Here is a 23,172-nt window from a genome sequence, read left to right as displayed (position 1 = left end):
AAAATGTAGGTTAGATTCTTGGGGAGGACACTGGTCTTGTCAGATATGAAGGCTTGTTTCCAAAGAAACTCAAAACGTGCAACTTGTATAGGGCTGCATTTGATGTTATAGCATGTGGATTCAGAATTAGTAGCAGCCCCAGCTGCAATTCACAGATGTCCCTGGAAAAAGGGATAGACTGATAAAGCACTCTGGGAATTGTAGCTTTGTGAGGGGAATAGGGGTTTCGTCGCAATGCTCAGCACCCTTAGCAAAATGCAGCTCCCATGGCTGTTTAAAGTGGTATTCATGATGCTGCAAATACGTGATGTGAATGTGCTCTTGGTTGGGTTGTGGGAATTCCATTCGCCCTTCAGCCGTCACGCTTGAATCAGCCCTTGGAAGGCTTTCACTAGTGCCCAAAGGCACGGGTCTGTGCTTTCAGAATGTAAGCTTCCTTTATTGGCAACTTCAGTATGTTCTGTTTATGAAGAGCACATGTAAAGTGAGTTGCTCTGGCGTTGTCATTCAAAAGCAAGGATGAGATTCTCAATAAAATGACCAGAGCTGGGAATGGGGGAGAATGATGCCACACAGAAGACTCCCTTCCTCATGCCTGGAAGCTTAACAGGAGAGCAATTGCCAGGCCACATCAGGATCCTGTGGTTGATCTTCCCCCATGCTCTGGTCTCCAGCGGTGGTTGGTACCAGTTGTTTCAGAGCATGGTGGTGACTCCTTTTAATCCCACTGCGGTTGACGCTGTCTTTGGCTCTGGAGGGTTGGGTTTATGACAGAATTTGACAGCTGGTGGTCTTCCAACTGGCTCTTCCTTTCTGTGGCAGCAGCCTCTCTTTGCAGTCAAGAGGCCTGAGGGCTGCTCCATGTGTGGTGACATTTCTACACTCAAGTAGTGATATCTATGTGGGAAAGCAGCAGGTGGAGAAGAAACTGGCATACAGCAACTAAGTGAAGGATGAGGATAGCAATAGACAATGAAGGTCTCGAGGCAGAAAAGATTAATGAAGGACTAAAGTTAGTGATTAACAAATACATTTCAAATGCCTTGCCATATTTGTTACACAAATGTCATCCTCAAAATACAAAGTTGTCTAGGATGCAGCAGCAGCAGCAGCACCATCTTCCTTTAACAATTAAGTTCAGGCAGATTATTCTGAAAGATGCACACCCAGAAGTGATAATACTCTGCTTGCATCAACTGTCACAGCTCAAGAGGAGGCCGGTTTTCATTAAGTTCTCATGAAACGAGTTGGCATAGCTCAATTCTGTCACTTGAGTAACTGACAATTGTGTGGATCCCTTGGAACAATCCGTATACTCTCTATGGTTATAGTTCATTATTAAGCAGATGATACAGATCATTATGGATTTTCTTTAAGAGGGGGATAAAAGTAAAGGGACCCCTGACCGTTAGGCCAAGTCGTGGATGGCTCTGGGGTTGTGGTGCTCATCTCGCTCTATAGGCCAAGGGAGCCTGTGTACAGCTTCCGGGTCATATGGCCAGCATGACTAAGCCACTTCTGGTGAACCAGAGCAGTGCACAGAAATGCCGTTTACCTTCCCGCTGGAGCGGTACCTATTTATCTACTTGCTCTGGTGTGCTTTTGAACTGCTAGGTTGGCAGGAGCTGGGACAGAGCAACGGGAGCTCACTCTGTCATGGGGATTCAAACCGCCGACCTTTTGATTGGCAAGCCCAAGAGGCTCTGTGGTTTAGACCACAGCACCACCCGCATCCCTTAAGAGGGGGATACATAAGCACAACTGAATGGGTGACATAAATGTTTACAACTGCCGGAATATATCTTTTTTTTTTTTTTAATAATGATATTTATTAAAATTTTCAAAGGATACAAAAATTACACAAAAACAAAGAGTAAAAGTATAAAAAATAAAAATACAAAAAATAGAAAATACAGAAAATACAGAAAAAAGAATAAAGAAAAAACAAGACAAGTTCATTATTTTCAGACCCTTAACTGTCATTACCTTCTTTCTTAGACCTCCTCCTCCTCCCTTCCTTTGTATTCTAGTTATTAATTATCCCAGCAAATCCTTTCCCCATGTTTAATAAAATTCTATCATTACATTACCCTCGACTAATTTAATCCTATCTTTCTATAATAAAATAAATCTTAAAGTTTAAAACTTAAGTCTTAACCTTACCAGCTTCTTGTGATCATAATATTCTTTCATAATTCTTTATGCATCTTTACTAAAGCCAGGTAATTTCTTCCAACATTTTTCTATCATTCATCAACTTTGTAAAACATTCTAATAATAAAAAAAAGAGAAAGAGAGATATAAACAAGTCCAATCTTTATCCAACGTCCCTTTCTCCTGGTTCCGGGATTTGTCAGTCCTTATTAACCCGGCAACCTTATGTCCGAGACCCTCAAGTCACTACAACTGCCGGAATAGATCAAGGCTGTATACACACCATACGTTTAAAACACATTTAGACCCCATGATTTCCCACAATGAATCCTGGGAACTGTGATTTGCTAAGGATGCTGGGAATTGTAGCTTTGTGAGCATTAATTTATGCTTCCCAGGATTCTTGGGGACATATGGTGGACTGGTGATAAAAAGACAAGTAAAAGAAAGGACTTAATTCCCACAGCACATAGTTAAACCCTGGAACTCGCTTCCAGAAAGGATTAATGGAGAAGGATTGGACAAATTAATGGAGGTGAGGGCTATTGATGAATCCTAGCCATAATGGCTGTGCTGTGTTTCCATCGTCAGAGGCAGCAATGCTTCTGAATACCAGTTGCTGGAAACCAGAGGAGGGGAGAGAGCTCTTGTTCTCGGGTCCTGTCTGTGGGCATCTAGTTGGTCACTGTGAAAACAGGATGCTGAACTTGATGGGCCCTCAGCCTGACCTTGCTCAGTATTACCCACGCTGGCAGAGGCTCTTGAGGGTTTCAGGCAGGGGACAGGCCCAGCCCTACCAGGAGATGCCGGGAATTGAACCTGAGACTAGTTCAGGCTTCCTCAACCTCGGCCCTCTGGGTTTTCTTACGGCCTACAACTCCCATGATCCCTAGCTAGCAGGACTAGTGGTCAGGGATGCTGGGAATTGTAGTCTCAAAACTTCTGGAGGGGCCGAGGTTGAGGAAGCCTGGACTAGTTGAGATTCCTGCATTGCAGGGGGTTGGACTCCATGGCCTTTGGGGTATCTTCCAGCTCTACAATTCTACGGTTCTGAGACCTTTTGCATGCAAAGCTTGTGCCACTGGACCATAGACCTTCCCCTTTCACTGGCCATCTCCATTTCTTGCCCAAATGCTCCAAATTCTTACCAAACTCTATGGGAAACCTGAAGCAACCCTGAGTGCAGCATAGACAGTTGAAGCCAGCTACTCACAGGGAAGAGGCTTTTGGATTATAATTGTGGGCAGGCTAGCAGGGGGCTGGCAATGGGGAGATAGAGGTTTCAGACAGTATGTGGGTTTGGCATCGGGCTTTTGGAGAGCTTTAAAGCCAAGCATCTGTCATAAGAGTCTTCTGGATCAAGCCAAGGGCCCATCTAGTCCAGCATCCTGTTCTGTCAGTGGCCAACTAGATGCCTGTGGGAAAACAGCAAGCGGGACACAAGCACAAGAGCATTCTCCCCTCTTGTGGTTTTCAGAAGCACGGCTGCCTCCCAACTGTGGAGGCAGAGCAGAGCCATCGTGGCTAATAGCCATCCATAGCCCTCTCCTCCTCCATGAATTTATCTAATCCTTTTTTAAAGCCACCCAAGGTTGGTGGCCATCACTGACTCTTATGGGTGCTGCACAGTGAGGTCCTTTATTTGATTTGTCCTGAATCTTCCAACATCCAGTTGCATTTGATGTTCATGGGCTCCAGTGTTAAGACGGAAAGATCAAAGCTATTTTCTAGCCACTTTCTCCACGCATAATGTTATAAACTTCTATCATGTCGCCTTTTGCTTCTCCACACCAAAAAGTCTCAGACACTGCAGCCTTTCTTCATAGGGGAGTCCTTCCACACACTTGATCATTCTGGTTGTCTTTTTCTGAACCTTTTCCAACTGTCATCAACCCGGTCAAAAGATAACGAAGAGAGATCAGGATTGTGCCAACTCTCAGCTGCAAAGCATCTACAGGGTTTTGTCCCGGGCCCGTAGTTGTTCAATGTCTTCATAAATGATTTGGATGAAGGAACTGTGGGGAGGCTCATCAAATTTGCAGATGGCACCAAACTGGGAGGGGTAGCTAATGCCACAGAGGATGGATTCAGAATTCAGAATGACCTAACAGAAGAGAACTGGGCGCAAGCTAATAAAATGAATTTCAATAGGGACAAATGTAAGTTTCTGCACTTAGGCAGGACGAACCAGATGCACAAATACAAGATGGGAGACACCTGGCTTACCAGCAGTGCATGTGAAAAGGATCTAGGGGTCTTAGTGGACCACAAGCTTAACATGATTCAACACAGTGATGCAGCAGCAGCAAAAAAAGGTGCATGCTATTCTAGGCTGCATCAACAGAAGTCTAGTGTCCAGATCAAGGGAAGTAATAGTACCACTCTATTCTGCCTTCCACACCTGGAATACTGTGTCTGTTTCTGGGCACCACAATTTAAGAAGAGAGCAACCAGGATGACCAGGGGTCTGGAAACTAAGCCTTACAGGAGCACTTGAAGGAGCTGGGTATGTTTAGCCTGGAAAAGAGGAGACTGAGAGGAGATATGATAGCCATATTTGAATATTTCAAGGGCCGTTACATGGAAGAGGGAACATGCTTGTTTTCTCCTGTTCTGGAATGTAGGACTTGAACCAGTGGCTCTAAGTTGCAAGAAAGGAGATTCCAACTAAACATTCAGAAAAACTTTCTGACAGTAAGAGCTCTCAATAGTGGAATGGTCTCTTTTGGGACTCTCCTTCCTTGGAGGTGAATATCAGAAGTTGGATGGCCATCTGTCATGGATGCTTTAGTTGAGATTCCTGCATTGCAGGGGGTTGGACTAAATGACTCTTGGGGTCCAACTCTACAGTTCTATGACTCTATGATTCTGTGAGTGGTAGAATAACGCTTCTGCTAAAAGGAAATAAAGAGCTACAGAGGGCAGGAGGTGTCATCACCAGGGCTGGATTTAGGTTTGATGAGGCCCTCAGCTACTGAAGGTAATGGAGCCCTTTATACATCCAGCTGTCCTTTGTCAACAACAAATTGTCACTGTTTTTGTGTTGAATATATGCTAGATGGTAATTTATGGACCTAATAGATATTGTCAGAGCTGCTTCCAGATCCTAGCTCACAGAGGATCACGCTAGCCAGCGATCATTAAATAAAAGTCTTTATTGAGTTACAGTTTCCATTCTCAAGCTGCTGCGTGCAACTCTACGTCTCATGGTTAGATCGGCGAAGCTCCATCTGAGTCTCCGCCCTTTGTACACCAACTTAATATCCTAGCCTTGCTCCACCTTTTCCGCCTGACTGTTCTTCTCTGGGTCCCTCTGCCCCCCGGGGTCTCTTCCTTCCGGGATTCCTCTGACGCTGACGCTGACCCCCCTGACTCTTCTCCCTCCTTTCGGCGGGCTTTAGGACCTGGCTCCCTTTCCGGGCTGCCTACTGCGCCACCTTCCTGTGCATTTGAACTTGGTGCGCGCGCCCAACCTTCCACCTTCCGTCTGACCGTTTCTTCGCTCCCCGATGGAGGTGTGGCCACTCCTGACTCGTGCCCTCCCCCCTGTTGTGAGCTGCCAGCGCTTGACCCCTGGCGCCCTTCCTCTTCCCTGCTCTCTGGCGGTGACGCTGGTCCCGATTTCCAACTGCTCCCCTCTGAGTCCCCTCTGGCTCTATCTTCCTGGGGTGTCCCCCTAGGCTCCCCCCTTGCCCTGGCCACTGGTGCTCCTTTCTGTGAATCTTCTGATTCACTGGAAAGACTCGGAGATCTCGGGTCGTCGTCATCACTCATCTTTTCTTCTGCCTCCTCCCCCTCGCTCTCTGTTTCCTCCCTTGCCCTTGCCTCTGCTCCTGAACCCCTGACATCCATCCCCCCCTCGAAGCCCCCTCTTCCCCCCTCCCCTCCTTCCGGTGCGGGATCTGGGTGCTGCTGTGTCAGGGGGACGAATGTCGGATACAGTTCGCTTCCCGTGGCGGGCCGCCATCTGAAGTCTTCTGGTTCTTCCTCCCTGCTCTCGTTGACGACGGTCACCTCCGCTTCCATCTCTGTGCCGCCGTGCTCGAAACCCGGGTCGTCCCCGAAAACGTCCATGTCCGTCTCTCCCTCGTTGCCTTCTGGAGACGTTGCTCGCCCTGGACCCTCCAGCCACCTTCTGCGGAACTGCTCCTCTGGTCGATCATCCCACCAATACGAGGGTTCTGAAGCAGATCCCGAGGGTGACCCCTCCGGGGAACGGGCGTCTCGTGTCGGTTCCTCGTCCGAGTCGAACCCCCGGAACGTGCTGGCTGAAAGCGTGGGCGTGAAAAGCCAGTCGTCGAAAAAGTCTGCTGGCATTGGCCTATGTGGGAAGAGGGCATGAAACTCTTCTTTGAGCAGAGGTTCGTCTAAAGCGTAGCCCGGCACCCAGCTGTTGGCACTGGCCGGGGTGCCCTCCTTGGCGAGAAGGTATTCTACCCCCTCTTCCCCCCATCTGGAGTCCAAAATCTCCGTGACTTCGTTGATGCGCTCCTCCTGTGCCACTCCCCCTTGCCCGGTTCTCTCTCGGAGCGGACCCGGTGCCGTTCCTGGTTCCTGAAACCTGTGAGGTGCCTTGTAGGGAGTGAGCACCGATCTGTGGAACACCGGATGCATTCTGGAACCCTCCGGAAGAGCCAGCCTGAAAGCCACCGGGTTGACCTGTTCTTCGACTTGGTAGGGCCCCAGTTGTTTATGCCCTAGTTTCTTCTTCGCCAACGACCTGGCCGGCACTGCGTGGGCTGCTAACCAGACCCAGTCTCCCACATGGATCTCTTCGCCAACCCTTCTGTGTTTGTCCGCTTGTACCTTGTATGCGTGTTTAGCCAGCTCCAGGTGCCGCCGCAGCTGATCGTGGACCTCCTGCAACTCCGACGCGAACGCATCTGCTGTCTGCGGCTCCCCCTCCCCCATTCTTTCCAGTCCCGGGAAGGTTCTGGGGTGCCTCCCGTTGTTGGCGAAGAACGGCGTGACCCCCGTGGACACGTGCTTCGTGTTGTTGTAGGCGAACTCGGCGAGAGGCAGGTAATCCACCCACGTCGCAGGCTGTTGATTCGCATAACATCTCAGGTACTGCTGCATGATGGCATTGACCCGCTCCGCTTGCCCGTTGGTCTGCGGGTGTCTAGCCGACGCCAGGTTGATCTTGACGTTCAGGAAGCCCATCAGCCTCTGCCAGAAGTTCGAGATGAACTGTCGCCCTCGGTCGGACAGAATAGACCGCGGCAGACCGTGAACCTTGAACACGTGGTCTATGAACAGTTTGGCGGTTTGTTCCGCCGTGGCCACCTTCGCACACGGAATGAAATGTGCCATCTTGGAGAACAAGTCCACCACCACCAGCACAGCCGTCTTGCCCCTCGAGCTGGGCAGATCCGTGACAAAGTCCAGGGCCACTCTCTCCCATGGTTCGAACGGAGTTTGCAGCGGTTCCAGCAGTCCGGCCGGCGGTCTGTGCACTGGTTTGGCCCTCTGGCAGGTGTCACACCTCGCCACGTCGTCCGCGACTTCCCCTCTCATTCCGGGCCACCAGAAGTCTCTGGCTACTAATTCCACCGTCTTCTCCTTGCCAAAGTGCCCGGCAGTGGGCGCGTCGTGCAGCTGCTGCAGTACCTTGGCGCGAAGTTCGTCTCCCGGCACGTAGATGGCCCCTTTACGGATGAGCAAACCATCTCGCAGCTGGAACTCGTCGGTCGCTGCCGTGCCCCTGTGCACCTCTGCCATCTTTGCTTGCGCGAAGGAGTCATCCTGCAACGCTCGTCGCACCGCATCCAGGTCAACTGTTGCTGCCGCGCACGCCCACACTGTCGGTGCGAAGATGTGCATGGCGGCCGCTGGCGTTGCCTCCTCCAGATACTGTGGCTTACGGGAGAGAGCATCCGCCATGATGTTGGTGTCCCCCGGGACATATTCTATTCGGAAGTCGAAATTCGCAAAGAACTCAGCCCAACGTATCTGCCTCTGGTTCAGGAACTGTGCCGTGCGCCAGTGCTCTAGATTCTTGTGGTCCGTGCAGACCTGCACCGTGTGCTTGGCGCCGATCAGGAAGTGCCTCCACGCTTTGAACGCTGCATGAATGGCCAGCAACTCCCTGTCCCAGATGGTGTAGTTCTGTTCGGACTTGCTGAGCTTCCTTGAATAAAACGCTCCCGGCCTCCAAACCCCCTGCGGGTCTTTCTGCAGCAGGACTGCTCCCACGGCTCTGTCTGAAGCGTCTGTCTCCACCCTCATCGGCCTGCTGGGGTTGACATGAAGCAGCTGCTCTTCCGACGCGAAGAGACGCTTGAGTGCCTGAAAGGACTGCTCCGCCTGCTCTGTCCAGATGAACTTCTTTTTCTTGGAGCTGAGCGTATCCGTGATGGCCGCTGTCTGCATCGCAAAGCCTTTGATAAACTTGCGATAGAAGTTCGCGAAGCCGACAAACCGTTGGACCTCCTTCCGGTTGCGTGGGCTTTTCCAATCCAACACTGCTCGGACCTTGGCGCTGTCCATGGCGAGCCCTTTATCAGACAACTTGTAGCCCAGGAAATCCACCTCCGTCACGTCGAATTGGCACTTCTCCAGCTTGGCGTAAAGCCTATGTTGCTGTAGCCTGCTCAGCACTTCCTTGACGTGTCTGTCATGCTCCTGCTGCGATTCCGAAAAGATCAGGATGTCATCCAAGAAACAGACGCACATCTTGTAGAGGAGCCCCGCCAACACGTGATGCATGAAAGCTTGAAAAACGTGGGAGCCATTTTGCAATCCAAAAGGCATAACTCTATATTCGTAGGTGCCCAGGGGCGTGAACATGGCTGTCTTCCACTCATCTCCTTCCCGCATGCGAATGAGGTTGTATGCCCCTCGCAGGTCCAACTTGGTGAACACTCTGCCCTTCCGTACCTTTGCGAGGAGGTCGTCGATTCGGGGCATGGGGAAGTCCGATGGCTTGGTCACACTGTTCAAGATGCGAAAGTCCACTACAAGTCTTTTTTGGGGCGTGTCCCGCTTCTTAACAAAGAATACCGGACTGCCCCCCGCTGCCTTGGACTCTCGGATGAAACCGCGCTCCAAATTATGATCTATGAACTCTTTGAGTTCTTGCAGTTCGTCCTCAGACATGGAATACAGCTTCCCTTTGGGCAGCGCCGCCCCCGGCAGCAGGTCAATTTTGCAGTCATATGGTCTGTGGGGGGGTAGCCTGTCTGCCTCCTTCTCGCAGAAAACCTCCAAAAATTCCGCGTACTTGTGGGGAACCGCTTGCAGCGTGCCTAGCTGCAGCTGTGACTCCTCTTCCCCTCCTTCCTGCCTGGGCACGATGCAGTGTTCAGCGCAAAAGGAAGAGCCGAAGGTCAGCTGCCTCTGGTACCAAGCCAGCGTCGGGCTGTGCTTGTCCAGCCAACTCATGCCCAATACAATGGGCGTGTCCGATAGTTGAGTGACATTGAAGCTGATGATTTCCCTGTGATTCCCAAGTCGCATCACCATTGGTGGCGTCTGCTTCACCACTTGCCCCCCTAGCAGCTCCCTGCCATCCACCGTGACAACCTGCAGGGGCAGCGTGGCAGGCAGCAACTGTATAGCGTGCCGGTCGACAAAGTCCTGCCCTATAAAGTCCGCATTGCTTCCGGAGTCAATGGTGATTGGCACGTCCATGGTGATTCCATTGGGCAGCTGGAGCGACGCGGTGAGCTTCACTACCGGTTTGGGCGGGAGGGGGTCCATGGGCTGTAAAATCTCTGGGGACTGCTTCACTGACACGTCTGGCTGGGCCCCAGTGCCTCTTCTTCCAACCAGACTCCTTCGTTTCCCTGCTGTGGTTGTCCTTGCTGCGTTGCTGCAGTTACCATTGCTGAGGCTGCAGTGTGCTTGTGGAGCCTCTGGGGACACTCTTTCGCCATATGCTGTGGATCATCGCAGATGTAACACTTCCTGTTCCCTCTAGGAGGCTTCGCTTTCACTGCTGCCGGTGCTAGGGCTCTGGCTGCTGACTGAGCCCTTGCACCTCCAACCTCCATAGGTTCCGCTCCTCCTCCTGGCGGAGGCGTGGATTGCGCACGTGCTGCTTCTCTGGGAAGGAAGGAGGAGCCCCTGACTGGTTCGCGCCCTCCACGCCCTTCGTCCCTGCTCCACGGACGTCCTTCCAGCCGCACCCCCACCGCCAGCGCCCTCTGAACGATCTCCTGCGTGGTCCGGGGTCTCTCCCCCCTCGCAATTTCATCTTTAACCGAGCCGTGCAATCCCTCCCAAAACAGGTCTCTTACAGGAGCCGAATCTCTGTCCCATTCCAGGGCACTGACCAAAGCGAAAAAGCGGGCATGGTACTGCCTTACGCTGGCCCTCCCTTGCTTCAGTCCATGTATCTCCTGCCGAGCAAGATCCACGTCAATGCTTGATAAAAAGCACCCATCCATCGCTTTAATAAAGGCATCCGCATTTTGGAGCGCCGGATCCTTATCTCTCCACAAATTGCGCAGCCATGCTTTAGCATCTCCATGTAAATGGGACATGATGAATCCCACTTTCTCTTGCTCATCTCTAAAGTCTTTGTTCAGCAGTTGCAGTGCACACATTACATCTGCTCTAAAGTTGGGGTACTGTTGCAAATTCCCATCGAAGTGAGAGACCAGACCGCCTGTTCGTCTCCCCAACCCAATCCCCTCCGGTTTGGGTGTCAGTTGCCCTTGCTTCGTAAGCACTTCCAACCTGACCTGGAGATCCCTGTAGGCGGCAGCTGCGTCCTCCTCTCTCTTCCTGGATGCAAGAGCCTCGGCATTCAGTCGTGTCACTGCTTCTCTGAGTTCCACTATCTGCTGTTCGGCCGTCATGTTGTCTGCCGTTCGTGAGCTCGCTAGTAGGCACCCGCTTTCTCTCCTCTCCGCGAGGACGTAGATGCCCACAATCTTGAGATGGAGCTTACTGTCAGAGCTGCTTCCAGATCCTAGCTCACAGAGGATCACGCTAGCCAGCGATCATTAAATAAAAGTCTTTATTGAGTTACAGTTTCCATTCTCAAGCTGCTGCGTGCAACTCTACGTCTCATGGTTAGATCGGCGAAGCTCCATCTGAGTCTCCGCCCTTTGTACACCAACTTAATATCCTAGCCTTGCTCCACCTTTTCCGCCTGACTGTTCTTCTCTGGGTCCCTCTGCCCCCCGGGGTCTCTTCCTTCCGGGATTCCTCTGACGCTGACGCTGACCCCCCTGACTCTTCTCCCTCCTTTCGGCGGGCTTTAGGACCTGGCTCCCTTTCCGGGCTGCCTACTGCGCCACCTTCCTGTGCATTTGAACTTGGTGCGCGCGCCCAACCTTCCACCTTCCGTCTGACCGTTTCTTCGCTCCCCGATGGAGGTGTGGCCACTCCTGACTCGTGCCCTCCCCCCTGTTGTGAGCTGCCAGCGCTTGACCCCTGGCGCCCTTCCTCTTCCCTGCTCTCTGGCGGTGACGCTGGTCCCGATTTCCAACTGCTCCCCTCTGAGTCCCCTCTGGCTCTATCTTCCTGGGGTGTCCCCCTAGGCTCCCCCCTTGCCCTGGCCACTGGTGCTCCTTTCTGTGAATCTTCTGATTCACTGGAAAGACTCGGAGATCTCGGGTCGTCGTCATCACTCATCTTTTCTTCTGCCTCCTCCCCCTCGCTCTCTGTTTCCTCCCTTGCCCTTGCCTCTGCTCCTGAACCCCTGACAGATATCTAAAGCCATTTTCACATAACAAAGTATGTATTTTATCAAAGTAATTGTTGAACTGAAATACAATTAAGAAGAAGATATTAATAGTGAATTTTTGGGGGGCCCCAAGAGAGTGGGTCCCTAAGCTATAGCTTGTTTAGCTTATATGTAAATCCGGCACTGGTCATCACACTGACAGTGGCAAACATGGCCCTGGGGGGAATTGGGTTGATGCCTTTCTGCTGCAGCGCAGATCTTCAGTGCAGAAGCAGTGGGAGGGAATTCCTTCATCTTCTCTCAGCCGGCCACTTTCCACAATTCAACCACCCCCACCCCTGCACTTCTTAGACACCACCAAGCATGAAACTGCTTTGGGGAGAGGGGTTGCAGAGGACGAGTTACAAACCTGCCACTTGCTCCTCTTCTCCTGCAAATCATCCACCAGTGGAGATCAGCAACAAGCTCACAGAGTCACAGTACTTACTGCTGTCTGAGGGATCATCTAGGCTTGCACTTGCCCTGCTGCTTCCCCCCAGGAAAACCAGATCTCTACTGCTGAATCGGAGCAAACATCAACTGGGTTTGATGCAGATTGATGTTTGCTCTGGTTTTGGCATGAAAGACCAGGATTCCCGGGGGAAGCATCAGGGCGAACAGAAAACCTATCCAGTAAGTGGAAGAGTGGAGGAGCCCAAAGTCATTCAGTGTGTGTGTTTGCTTAGCTTGAGGGCTCCCTCCTCTTTCTTACTCTTTGCTGCAGTGCTTCTTCTGACTCCCCCTGTATTTACATTAGCTGCTTTGCATTTGTGCAGCCTTTTGTGTCTTCTCCTGACAAATATCAAGTAGGCAGAAGAAACAGGTAGACATTTTTTTAAAGCTTTGATCTGAAAGGGAGCCAAGCAGTGGTTGCCTCCTGCTGAAATAAGCCCCTCAGCTGAAGGGAGCAGTCAGAAGTGCCGTAGCCCCTCCACCATCTACCATCCAGCACGGTTTTTCCTCCCTTTTAAAGTCCTGCAATATAAACTTGGCAGAAACCAGATGCAAAATGGGCCAGGAGGCCCCTGTGGCTTTGAGGCTTGTTTTCCATAACCCATTCTATCCTGTCGCATATTTAAGCAAGTGTTGGCTTGGGCAGAGGTTTAAAAAGGCCGACTGCTGTGGGTAGCAACCCAGGCTGGTGTTGTCAAGATGAAACCATTACCCCAAAGGTGAAAAACACCAGAGACAACAACCAATGTAAGGGATTACTCAAGCGAGGTACGAAAATGGAGCAATCAATGTTCCTAACGTCCCAACTACACAAGGTTGGTTGGTTAGCTGGTTTTAAACAAACAACGGCATTGCAAAGTTACAAAATACCCAAATGAAATTCCCTGGTTAATCTGATACCCTGCCATATAATGGCTATATCTGGAAGTCCACAACATTCCTGGTCATTGGACCTGTTTCCACAAATCCTTCATCAGAGGCCAAATTACAGCTTTGTTTTGTTATCCAGATAGAAAGCTTTGGTGTTTCCTTACACGCACGAACACACACATGTAAAAAAACAAAACCACTTGACTGGAGGCAGATGGGGTTTATTTTAGGGAGTCAGCAGTACCAGCCATTGCATTCACAATAGCCTTGGCAAAAGGAAACTGGCCAAAACTTCCCCATTCTGGTTTCCTCTCTTGTTTGCACTCCGATTCATTTAATATTACAAAGACCAAGATGGATTCTTTCTTCCTTCCTTCCTTCCTTCCTTCCTTCCTTCCTTCCTTCCTTCCTTCCTTCCATTTGCTGTGTCCCAGGCACTCATTTGAGGGCAGGAGGATGGGAACCCATATGGCACCATGCGTGAACTCTGCATTCAATGCACCCACCCACCTCCCCGGTTAATGCAGATTTTTCCTTGCCAGAAAAAAAAATCCATTTAGTCCTGTAAAGATGTGAAAACTCTAAAGGTGTAGCTGTGTCAAAGCAGAACCATTTATGTTTCGTTTGTTTGTTTGTGATGCAACATGTGGTATTTTTTTGGTGGGGAGTGGGGATGAGCCATGCCTCCTCAGTTTCAGTTTGACTCATCTGGGGATGCCTGAGCCATTAGCAGTTTAGTCCTGCTGGCCACACGACTTGGAAAAGCTGTCTGCGGACAAACGCCGCTCCCTCGGCCTGAAAGCGGAGATGAGCGCAGCACCCCAAAGTCGACTTCGACTGGACTTAACTGTCCAAGGATCCTTTACTGTCTGAGCCGTTTCATTTCCAGGAAATATGGGGAGGGTGTTGCTTTTGTTTTCATGAAAAGAGGGGTGCCTATCTTACTATGCATAGGGTTTGTTTATTTTTAATCTTAATACTAGTGTGGGGCTTGCTCACCATCAGAAAGCCTGGGTAGTTTGAGTCTCAAAGAAAGCTTCCCATCATCAAGCTGTGGGAAGGAGGGCGGGCCTTTGTATGGCTTGACAAGAGATTTCCCGTTCACTCCTCCCTGTGAGTCTACACACGAAGAGCATGGAACAAATATGCTCTGAGAGCCACACTGAGAGCCAGTGTGGTGTAGTGGCTAAGAGCGGTAGTCTCTTAATCTGGGGAACCGGGTTCGCATCTCCGCTCCTCCACATGCAGCTGCTGGGTGACCTTGGGCTAGTCACACTTCTCTGAAGTCTCTCAGCCCCACTCACCTCCCAGAGTGTTTGTTGTGGGGGAGGAAGGGAAAGGAGAATGTTAGCCGCTTTGAGACTCCTTAAAGGGAGTGAAAGGTGGGATATCAAATCCAAACTCCTCCGCCTCTTCTTCTTCTTCTTCTTCTTCTTCTTCTTCTTCTTCTTCTTCTTCCGTTGGTGTTGAACACCACTGCAGCTTAGTGAGTGATTTATGCTGGAGGTGCAAGGCGTCTGACGCTGGGATTCTACGCATGTCTCAGAATAAAAATTAAAATTGGATTGATATAGTGGGGAAAAAATGTTGAAATAATAGCAGGATATATAGTGCCAATGGATCTTTTAACGTTTTGTTTGGGCTAATAAAGGATCAAATATTATTAGAAGACAGGTCATTAGTTCAGCAGTTCCTGACAGCTAGCTACTAGGGAACTGTTTATTTTAATGGGGGGGGGGAATCAGAAGCACTGGTGGAGGAAGAGAAGTGGGGGGGGAGCGCACCGCCCCCGGCAGCAGGATCCCAGTGTGGTGCCATCGCGGCTGCCCCCCCCACCCGTGCTGGGTGTCACACCCCCGCAGGCAGCATGCCATGCCCCCAGGACATGCGCCAACCCTGTGCCCCCGCCTGCTCTCCACCACCCTGTGCCGTACCGGAGCATGAAGCTCTGCCACTGATCAGAACACCTTGGAAGAAAGGATAGGTGGGATGTTGTAAAGATGTAAAATGGACAAATATTGTGAGAATTAGTGGGGGGAAACAACCTGGTGATCTTTTTGGTTGAAAAATGGTGCAACAAGGTACAAGAGTTATAAACTAATTCTAATGGGGTTTTTTTTAGTATAGCTTTAACTTTGTTTTCCTTTTCCTTTATATTCTGTATGATGTTCTGGTATATTCGTTAATGAGCTAATAAAAATTTTGCATGCACACACACAAACAAACAAACAACCCAAGTGCAGATGCAGCAAGTGTGATGCACAACAAATGCACAACAAGTGTCCCATCAGATACTTCCTGTGGCTGGACAACTGCAAAAACCACAGCCTGCTTGTTACTTTGTGCGCATGCTCAGTGAGGTATGACAGGTAGCGTGTGGTGAGGAGCATGAACACAATAGGTACTTGGCATGCACTGCTCACTGGTATGGATGGGGATACTAAGGATGTGAACATTCGCAAAGGTGTGGGCTGGGCCGTGTTATTGCATATTCTGATAAAAGCAGAATGAGAAGGAAAAGAAATCTGCAGAAGTAATCCGTGAGAAAGCACCCCTTCCTTCCTTCCTTCCTTCCTTCCTTCCTTCCTTCCTTCCTTGATGACATTTGTGTTTGAATGTTGGTGATTCAGTTTCAAATTCCTGAGCTACTGGAACTCACTCGTCCCACAGAGGTCTTGTAAAGGTATAAATGATGGCTGGTCCCCACTGTGGCTACCTAATAATTTCCAAAGAGAACTGAGGTAGAATAGCAGCCTATTGCCTAAGACTCAAAACATCGCTGGTTTTTATTTATTTATTTTATTATTAATCACATTTATATACCACCTTTATCTCACAGGGATCTCAAGGTGGCAGACATGGTTCTCCCCCTCCCCATGTCATCATCACAACAAGCTTGTGAGGAAGGTTAGACTCGGTCTCTAAGAGATGGTGACTGGCCCAAGGTCACCCAGGGAGCTTCATGGCTGAGTGGAGATTCGAACCCTGTTCTCCCAGGTCCTGGTCCAACACTCTGACCATTACACCAGGCTGGCTCTAGTCAGAATCATATCTGTACCATGAAGGTGGAGGCCCTTCCCTCTACTTTTCCACTTGCAATAAAACTAACTTACTTTAGGACTGCATCGACCGGAAAGCACATTTTAATTACAAATGCTTCCACTTGGTTCTCTGTTAGTGAGAATCACAAAGCCATACAAATACTTCAAGAGAGGTTCATGGGTGATTTAAGTCTAATTGTGTGAAAACCCTATTAGGAAAGGACTGGCGCTTTTTCGAAAAGCTTTGCCAGTGCTGCTCTCTGCTGGCTCTAGGTTGTTCAGGCTAGTTAAGTGTTGCAGCTTCATCTATGCTACCTTCAAAATAAATAACCAGGAAAGTGTTTTAAATCGGTGTTTTAATAACTCTTTTCACTGCAGATTAATTCGGGGAGGGGGAGTGTTTAAAAAATTGCTCTAAGCTTCTTCAAAGTAAAAATGGCATAAAAGATTACGGATAGTTTTGTGAGTTTGCCTGGCTTATGGCAGAGGCTGTTTCCTTGCATGAAAGTACGTCTACTTTTGACATTTTTGAGCAAAAGGCAGGTTGAGGGGGAGGAAAGCTTTCTCTTAAAAGCAGCACAGGGCTGAAATCTTGTGTCTTAGTGTCACAGATGAAGTTAAATTATCAGCAACTCGGCCGGCAATTTGTTCACCAAATGAGAGCTGCATCAAAAAATATGAGCCGATTGGCTGCTGTTGACTTAATGCAGTTGCTGAAAGTGTCATCCCTGGATTAGAGGCCAGCTAGGAAGGTCCTGGATCCAGAGTAGTAGTTGTCCTACAGTCTGTAGGGAGAGAGCCTGTGCCTTCCAATTAAAAAATAGTGCAAGTGAATAGAAATATGGATGGTACTGAGCAGAACTCAGGGTTATCCCAATGAACTAGATTGGCACTAAGTTCAAGAAAAGCAAGATACTTTTTTCACATTGCACATTATTAACTATTGCATGGAGGGAAAACCGCTTGGTTAGATAGCTGTTGACAGGCAGATCTTCGATGAAATGGTTTAATTGTTGTTGTTTTTTAAAAAACGTTATCAGCCATGATAGTGAAGTGGAACTTCCATGTCCAGATGCAAAATACCTCTGAATATCTTAGGAAGGCATATGGGGCATATGGAGAGAGAGCTGTTGCCTTCATGCCACACTGGTGAGTCTCCCAGAGTCATTAAGTGGGCCTGTGGTCTGGACCCAGTACAGGGATACTGTCAGGGTTTAGCCACGTTTCCTCTTCTCTCGCTGCTTTAGTGCTCAATCAGAGCAAAGGGCAGTTCAGGTTTCCCGCAGATTGCTGTCTGTTCCGATTTAGAGCTAAAGAGCAGGTTTTCCCTGGGAAAGGAATGGGGCAAGCGGAAAACCACTTGGACCCATGCTTCCTAGACACGGGGCAAGCTCAAGTGTGGACAAGCCCTTACATTCTCATATTGGCATTTGAATTTTGACAAATTGCTTCTTAGGGAAACTTGACCCAGTGGGTACTGCCTGCCCAAGGCATTCTGGTTTCCAAAGGCGTGAAGTCCACCACCATCTTACATACCATATTTTTCGCCCTATAGGGCGCACTGGCCGATAGGACGCACCTCGGTTTTTTTGGGGGGGGGGAATGGATAAAAAAAAAATATCCCCCCCCAGCCCACAGAACAGGCTGCTGCCCGCAAGCCTTGCGAGCCCGCGGGAACTCCCGCCAGGCGTGCAAGGCTTGCGGACACCTGCCCGAAGCACAGGGCGTCCTCCGGAGGGCGCCCCATGCTTCGGGCTGCAGACTGCTACCCGCAAGCCTTGCGAGCCCGCGGGAACTCCCCCTGGGTGCGCAAGGCTTGCGGACACCTGCCTGAAGCATGGGGCATCCTCCAGAGGGTGCCCCGTGCTTCGGGCTGCTGGCTGCTGCCCGCAAGCCTGGAGAGCCTGTGGGAACTCCCGCCGGGCTCACAAGGCTTGCGGATAGCTTCCTGAAGCCTGGAGAGCAAGAGGGGTCGGTGTGCACCGACGCCTCTCGCTCTCCAGGCTCCAGCGAAAGCTTGCATTTGCCCCATAGGATGCACACACATTTCCCCTTCGTTTTTGGAGGGGGAGAAGTGCGTCCTATAGGGCAAAAAATACGGTAATTAGCATTAACACCGGGAAGTTCCCTTGCACAAACCCTGGTGAAGTAGACCCATTCATTTCAATGTGGTTTGTGCAGACAACATATTCTACTGGTGAATGAAGCCACTTGAGCCTCTCTTCCAGTTTGCCAGCCTTAATGACAGGTGCCTCACGATGAGGCCATGCCTGGATAATGCTTCCTGCTCTGAGGCCCTCAGTGTTTCTCAAAGTGTGTGGTATTGGGAAGACATCTACTGATGGGGCTATTTTGAAATGTTGTCCCACTGCTTAACAGGCACTGAACAGGCTTCTTGCAGATTGTTACTATAAGCCTGGTGTTAATCTTGATACGCAGATTTATAGAGGTGCTTCCACCAACTCCAGTTGCCTCCCAAGTTGTGTGCCCAGTGCAGCAGCCTTGGTGCAACACCTAGTAATCTTATCTTCTCATTTTCTTCTGTGTTGTCCCCGAGTTTACTTTTCTCCTGTGCATCTCAACACAGAAGAGTGAAAAAAGACAGCAGGGAGGTGAGAAGCAGAGGATAAAATGAAAGGAATTCTGCAGCCATCAGATGGCCAAGAAAAATACTGAATCCAAACAATGAACATGGCAATTTTGTCTCACAGGCTGCATTCCCTAGTCATCTTCCAGTGGGGAGTCAGAAGCAGCCAAGAAATCTTGGGCTCATTGCCTCATCAACTTGCATGGGCAAATGTGTGTGTGTGTGTGTATGTGTTTGTCCGAGTAAGAAAGAGAATGGTGTACACATAGAGGCCTAGTGAAATGATGTAAGGCTGGAAGCCCATAGCCACAAACTTGCCTCTGCTGTTTTATGCCATGGGCCTCAGGCACCTCCAAACTTCCAATGTGTGTCAGCTGGTGAGCTGCTCCATGTGCATTTGGTCATGAAAGGTTGCATGATTTCTTGCTCCGCCCCCCCCGGGCCTCCTGCCATTCATAGGCCACTTGTGTTTCTTTTTGTAGTGTGAACTCAAATATGGAAATCCAGTTATTGGGTTTGCATTATCATATCTCAGCATGAAACAGAAGCGAGATCTTGTTGCTAAAGCCATCTGTAGTTTTTGCCACATCAGTTTGGTGCTGCCAGTGCATTGCTTGAAAGTACCACCATGTGGTACTCACTACAAGAGAGCATATATTTGCTTCTTTCTGAGGGCCTGTCTCATCTACGAAGTGCCAGGAGTTGAAATCTAGATGTTCCCAGTCTGTGCTTATCAGAACTTTTTTCCAGGGTATTTGAGCCAGATAGATTTCCTTCTGCTGGTGCTCAGTCATTCACACTTGCCAGACTGTGCTAGGCCTGGCTCCAAAACAAAAAATCCTTCTGCTGGAAGCTTGGAGGTCCTCTTTTTCTCTGCAGTTCTGAATCGGAACTCTGCAAGCACTTGGTGGAAGAAGTAGGTCCTGTTTTTAAAGCAAGACACGGGAGGTGAAGGGTGAGAGAAGAAACTGGTCCTTATTCTAGAACAATTTGTTCCATCTGTCTGCACTGAGCAACAGGTTCTCACATATGGTAGCAAGATGCGTGGCTGTTGGTTATGAGGTCTTCTGGCGAAGGTTGGAATTAGTAGTTTCAGAAGATGGTGCATGTATAGAAGGGAGAGGAGAAAATAGAAAAAAAAATGCTCTCTGAATTCATACCTATCCAGCTAGGATGCTATACTAAAACTCTCCCTAGATCTTCCAGCAGTGAAATAATGAAAGAGCACAATAACTTTTACCAAATCTTATGTGAGCTGAAGGCCATCTCCTGCAATGGATCATTCCCCTACCCTCCACCAGCACACCCCTGCTGTACACGAAAAGCACAAAAAGCCTCTCCGGAGAGTTTTAGTCTGGACCTACTGAATATTGTGGGCTGTTTTTCTATGGGGCTGCAATTGGAGGGGGAGGAACCACCCAAGAATGCAGGCATCTTGCATTGCAAACTGACTGGAATCCATTCTCTCTCAGGATGCTTCAACCCAAATTGCCAGCCCCTCTCATATTTTACCAACCACCCCCACCCCAAATAATTTTTAACATGACTTGTCATATTTCTCCAGAGCTGTCTTATGAGTCCGTGTTTGTTCCAGCTTGGATATGTTTTTGGTGGCTTGAAGTGGTTGGGAGGGGAGCAATTAGTGGTCATATGTATATACTATGAGGACAAACCATCTTCGCCCCAACCCAGCACCTCCTCTCCACAGATGTTAATCTGGAAGTCATTTTGGACTAGCATCCGGGGCAACAGGCAATTGTTTGCAATAATTATATGGAAACTTGATAAAAAGTGCATTTTTGGTTTTGCCAATGAGTCATGATACGGATAGAGGAAAAATCCTTGCCACGTTGAACTCTGCAAAAAAGTGGGGGGGGGGGGAATATGGAGATGGTCCCCAGATTATCCCTCTCTCTAGTTATGCTGTTTTCTTCTTTGCCTGCTATCCTGGTGCTGACAATTATCCCAAGCACTCTGTGTGCCTGATTCTGTCATTTTCAATAAGCGGGAGACAAGCATTGTCAGGAATTCTTGAAAGGGCTAGCTGGAAAGGGGAAATAGTGCCTGGGTGCCAGATATTTTGTACAAGCTGTTGGGAGTTGAATAATCCTTCTGGAATGTTTATTTCAGTGACCATCTAATCGTGTATTCCTAGAAAGAAATGTGATGAGCTAGACAGCATCTGCGTTTGGCTCTTCCTCCTAATGTACATTGAATGTATGCACAGGTATACGATGCTCTACAGATATCCAAGATCATAGGGTAGATTCGAAGGGACACACTCTTAATTGTAAGATTTATTAACATTTCTTTGTTTGTTTGATGGTATTTACCTGTGTTGAGTCTTGACTTTTTGAAGTCTTCTTCACAAAAGAAAGTACTACACACAATACACACTTTTAACATATGGACTCCATTAGGACAAGCCTGGCCTCCTGCTTATATAACTGTTAAAAAGGATTCAGCAAACTCACATCAGTGGTAGTCAGGACAGCTTAACTGCAAACATTTATGACACTTTTACCTGGAGGGCAAGCGGCAGAGGCAGCCAGCTGTCTTAATCTTGCTGTACATGCAAGCTGCCTGATCAACAAAAGGCAACAGGTGGGCTAATAATGTATTGGCAATATTTATGTAACCAGAAAGCCTTTCCACAGTTGATATCTATATCAAAGTTTGGTTGAGAATGAACTGGAGCTGGGTGGTGCTGTAAGCACAGCAGCAACAAACAGCAACTTTTGCGTGAGAGCTGATCCATGATCACTTTATGTACCTTTGAGGACTATTAACTTGCTGATGAAGAAATATCGTTGAAGCAGTTCATTATCCTGGAAGAACTGTTCTGTTTGCTGTTTGTTGCTGCTGTGCTTATAGCACCACCCGGCTCCAGTTCATTCTCAAGCAAACTTTGATATAGATATCAACTGTGGAAAGGCTTTCTGCCTCAACTTCAGTGTTTCTTTGTGGTTACACACCATTCTAAGCATTCCTGTTGATGGAATATTCACTTGACTTCTATTAGTCCGTGACTTCTTGCATGTATTATATGGCTTTTGTTTATGAATTAAGAAACAATTGATAGTGTTTCATAAATATTGCCAATGCATTATTGGCCCACGTGTTGCCTTTTGTTGATCAGATTGTTTTGTGTTGTAACACAGGGGATTTTCTTTGTCTCATACTTCTCCTTGGAAGCTGATCAGCTGCTGTTGGAGGCAGAATCCTGCCCAGCTGGTGTAATAATGAGGCTGCAGCCCTGGTAGGAAGCCTCATCAAAAGGGCTTACTTCTGAGTAGGCAAGTGTAGGATTGCTCTGTGAGAGAGTTTCCTGGGAGGTTGATGGTTTAAATCTCGTCTCTGCTATGAGCGTATGAGGTAGCCTTGGACAAACCACAATCACTTAGTGTTAGATCCCTTCACCCTCAATGCTTGCAGCACAGGGATAGTAGTCACCTTACAGGACTTTTGTGAGGATTACTTCAGTAATGTGTGTAAAATGTAGATTGTTATCTGTCTGTCTATCTGTGTGTCACTCTGGCTTTCCTTTTAACTAAAAAGCGTGTAAACTGGATCCCGCTGGCTGTCTTGGCTTCTTTGCTCTTTGGGGTTGGGGGGGAATAATTTTTTTTCTTTATTTCCCCCCCCTAAAAACTAGGTGCGCCCTATGGTCCGGTGCGCCCTATGGAGTGAAAAATGCGGTATTTGCAGCCATAAGTGCCAACAGCTTAAAAAGCAATAATGCCAAGACTCTTGGGAAACTGAATTTTGTGTTCAGTTTCCTTTTCTGTTTGCATAAAATCCTGGCATGTGTGCAGTAACTTGGATTTCCAGGATTATTTGGGACCGTAAAGGTTGCAAATGCCATTGTACAATGTTTCAAGGAATTGCCAGGTGGACCTTGGAGCTTCTTTAATCTTTCTATTGAAATGACCTTCCTTGCGGCAATTCTCATCAGCCCTGGCCAGCATGGTCCAGTGGTGAGGGATGATGGGAGTTGGTCCAAAACATTTGGGAGACATCAGGTTGAAGAAGTCTGTCTTAGACTACTGCTCAGCTTATTCACTTAAGTTACAAGAAACTTTGTGACTCTGGGAAGTATGAGATGTAATTTGTAGTCAAATTAATGCAGTATGTTCATATATTATTATATCTAGTTATTCTCATTGTCAGTAGTATTTTCATTGTTTTTGACCCTAGAGCAGTCTCCTCTTCTGTCTTCCTGCTCACTCAATGCCCTTTTCTTTTTTCCAGCCTTTTGAAGCTGATGGCTGGTGCGACACTGCCAACAACCGGGCCTACTGCCAGTACGATGGAGGGGACTGTTGCTCCTCCACTGTCTCCTCCAGGAAGGTAGGTGGGATGTTGGGGGTCCATTAGTTTAGGAGAGTGCT

At 48.8% G+C, this 23,172-nt stretch overlaps 1 protein-coding gene across 1 annotated transcript in view; it reads left to right on the top strand.

Moving 5' to 3' along the window:
- PAPPA2 (pappalysin 2) overlaps positions 1-23,172 on the top strand; it is a 134,413-nt gene that overhangs the window by 103,364 nt on the left and 7,877 nt on the right. Inside the window, exon 21 of the mRNA XM_081012021.1 lies at positions 23,033-23,131. Coding sequence (XP_080868147.1) covers positions 23,033-23,131 — 99 coding nt within the window. The remainder of the gene's footprint in view (positions 1-23,032; positions 23,132-23,172) is intronic.

Source organism: Podarcis pityusensis (genome assembly GCF_964106645.2).
Source record: "Podarcis pityusensis genome assembly, chromosome: 6".
Classification (NCBI taxonomy): Eukaryota; Metazoa; Chordata; class Lepidosauria; order Squamata; family Lacertidae; genus Podarcis; species Podarcis pityusensis.
Note: the sequence above shows the minus strand (reverse complement) of the source record. Positions and strands in the feature narration are given on the sequence as shown.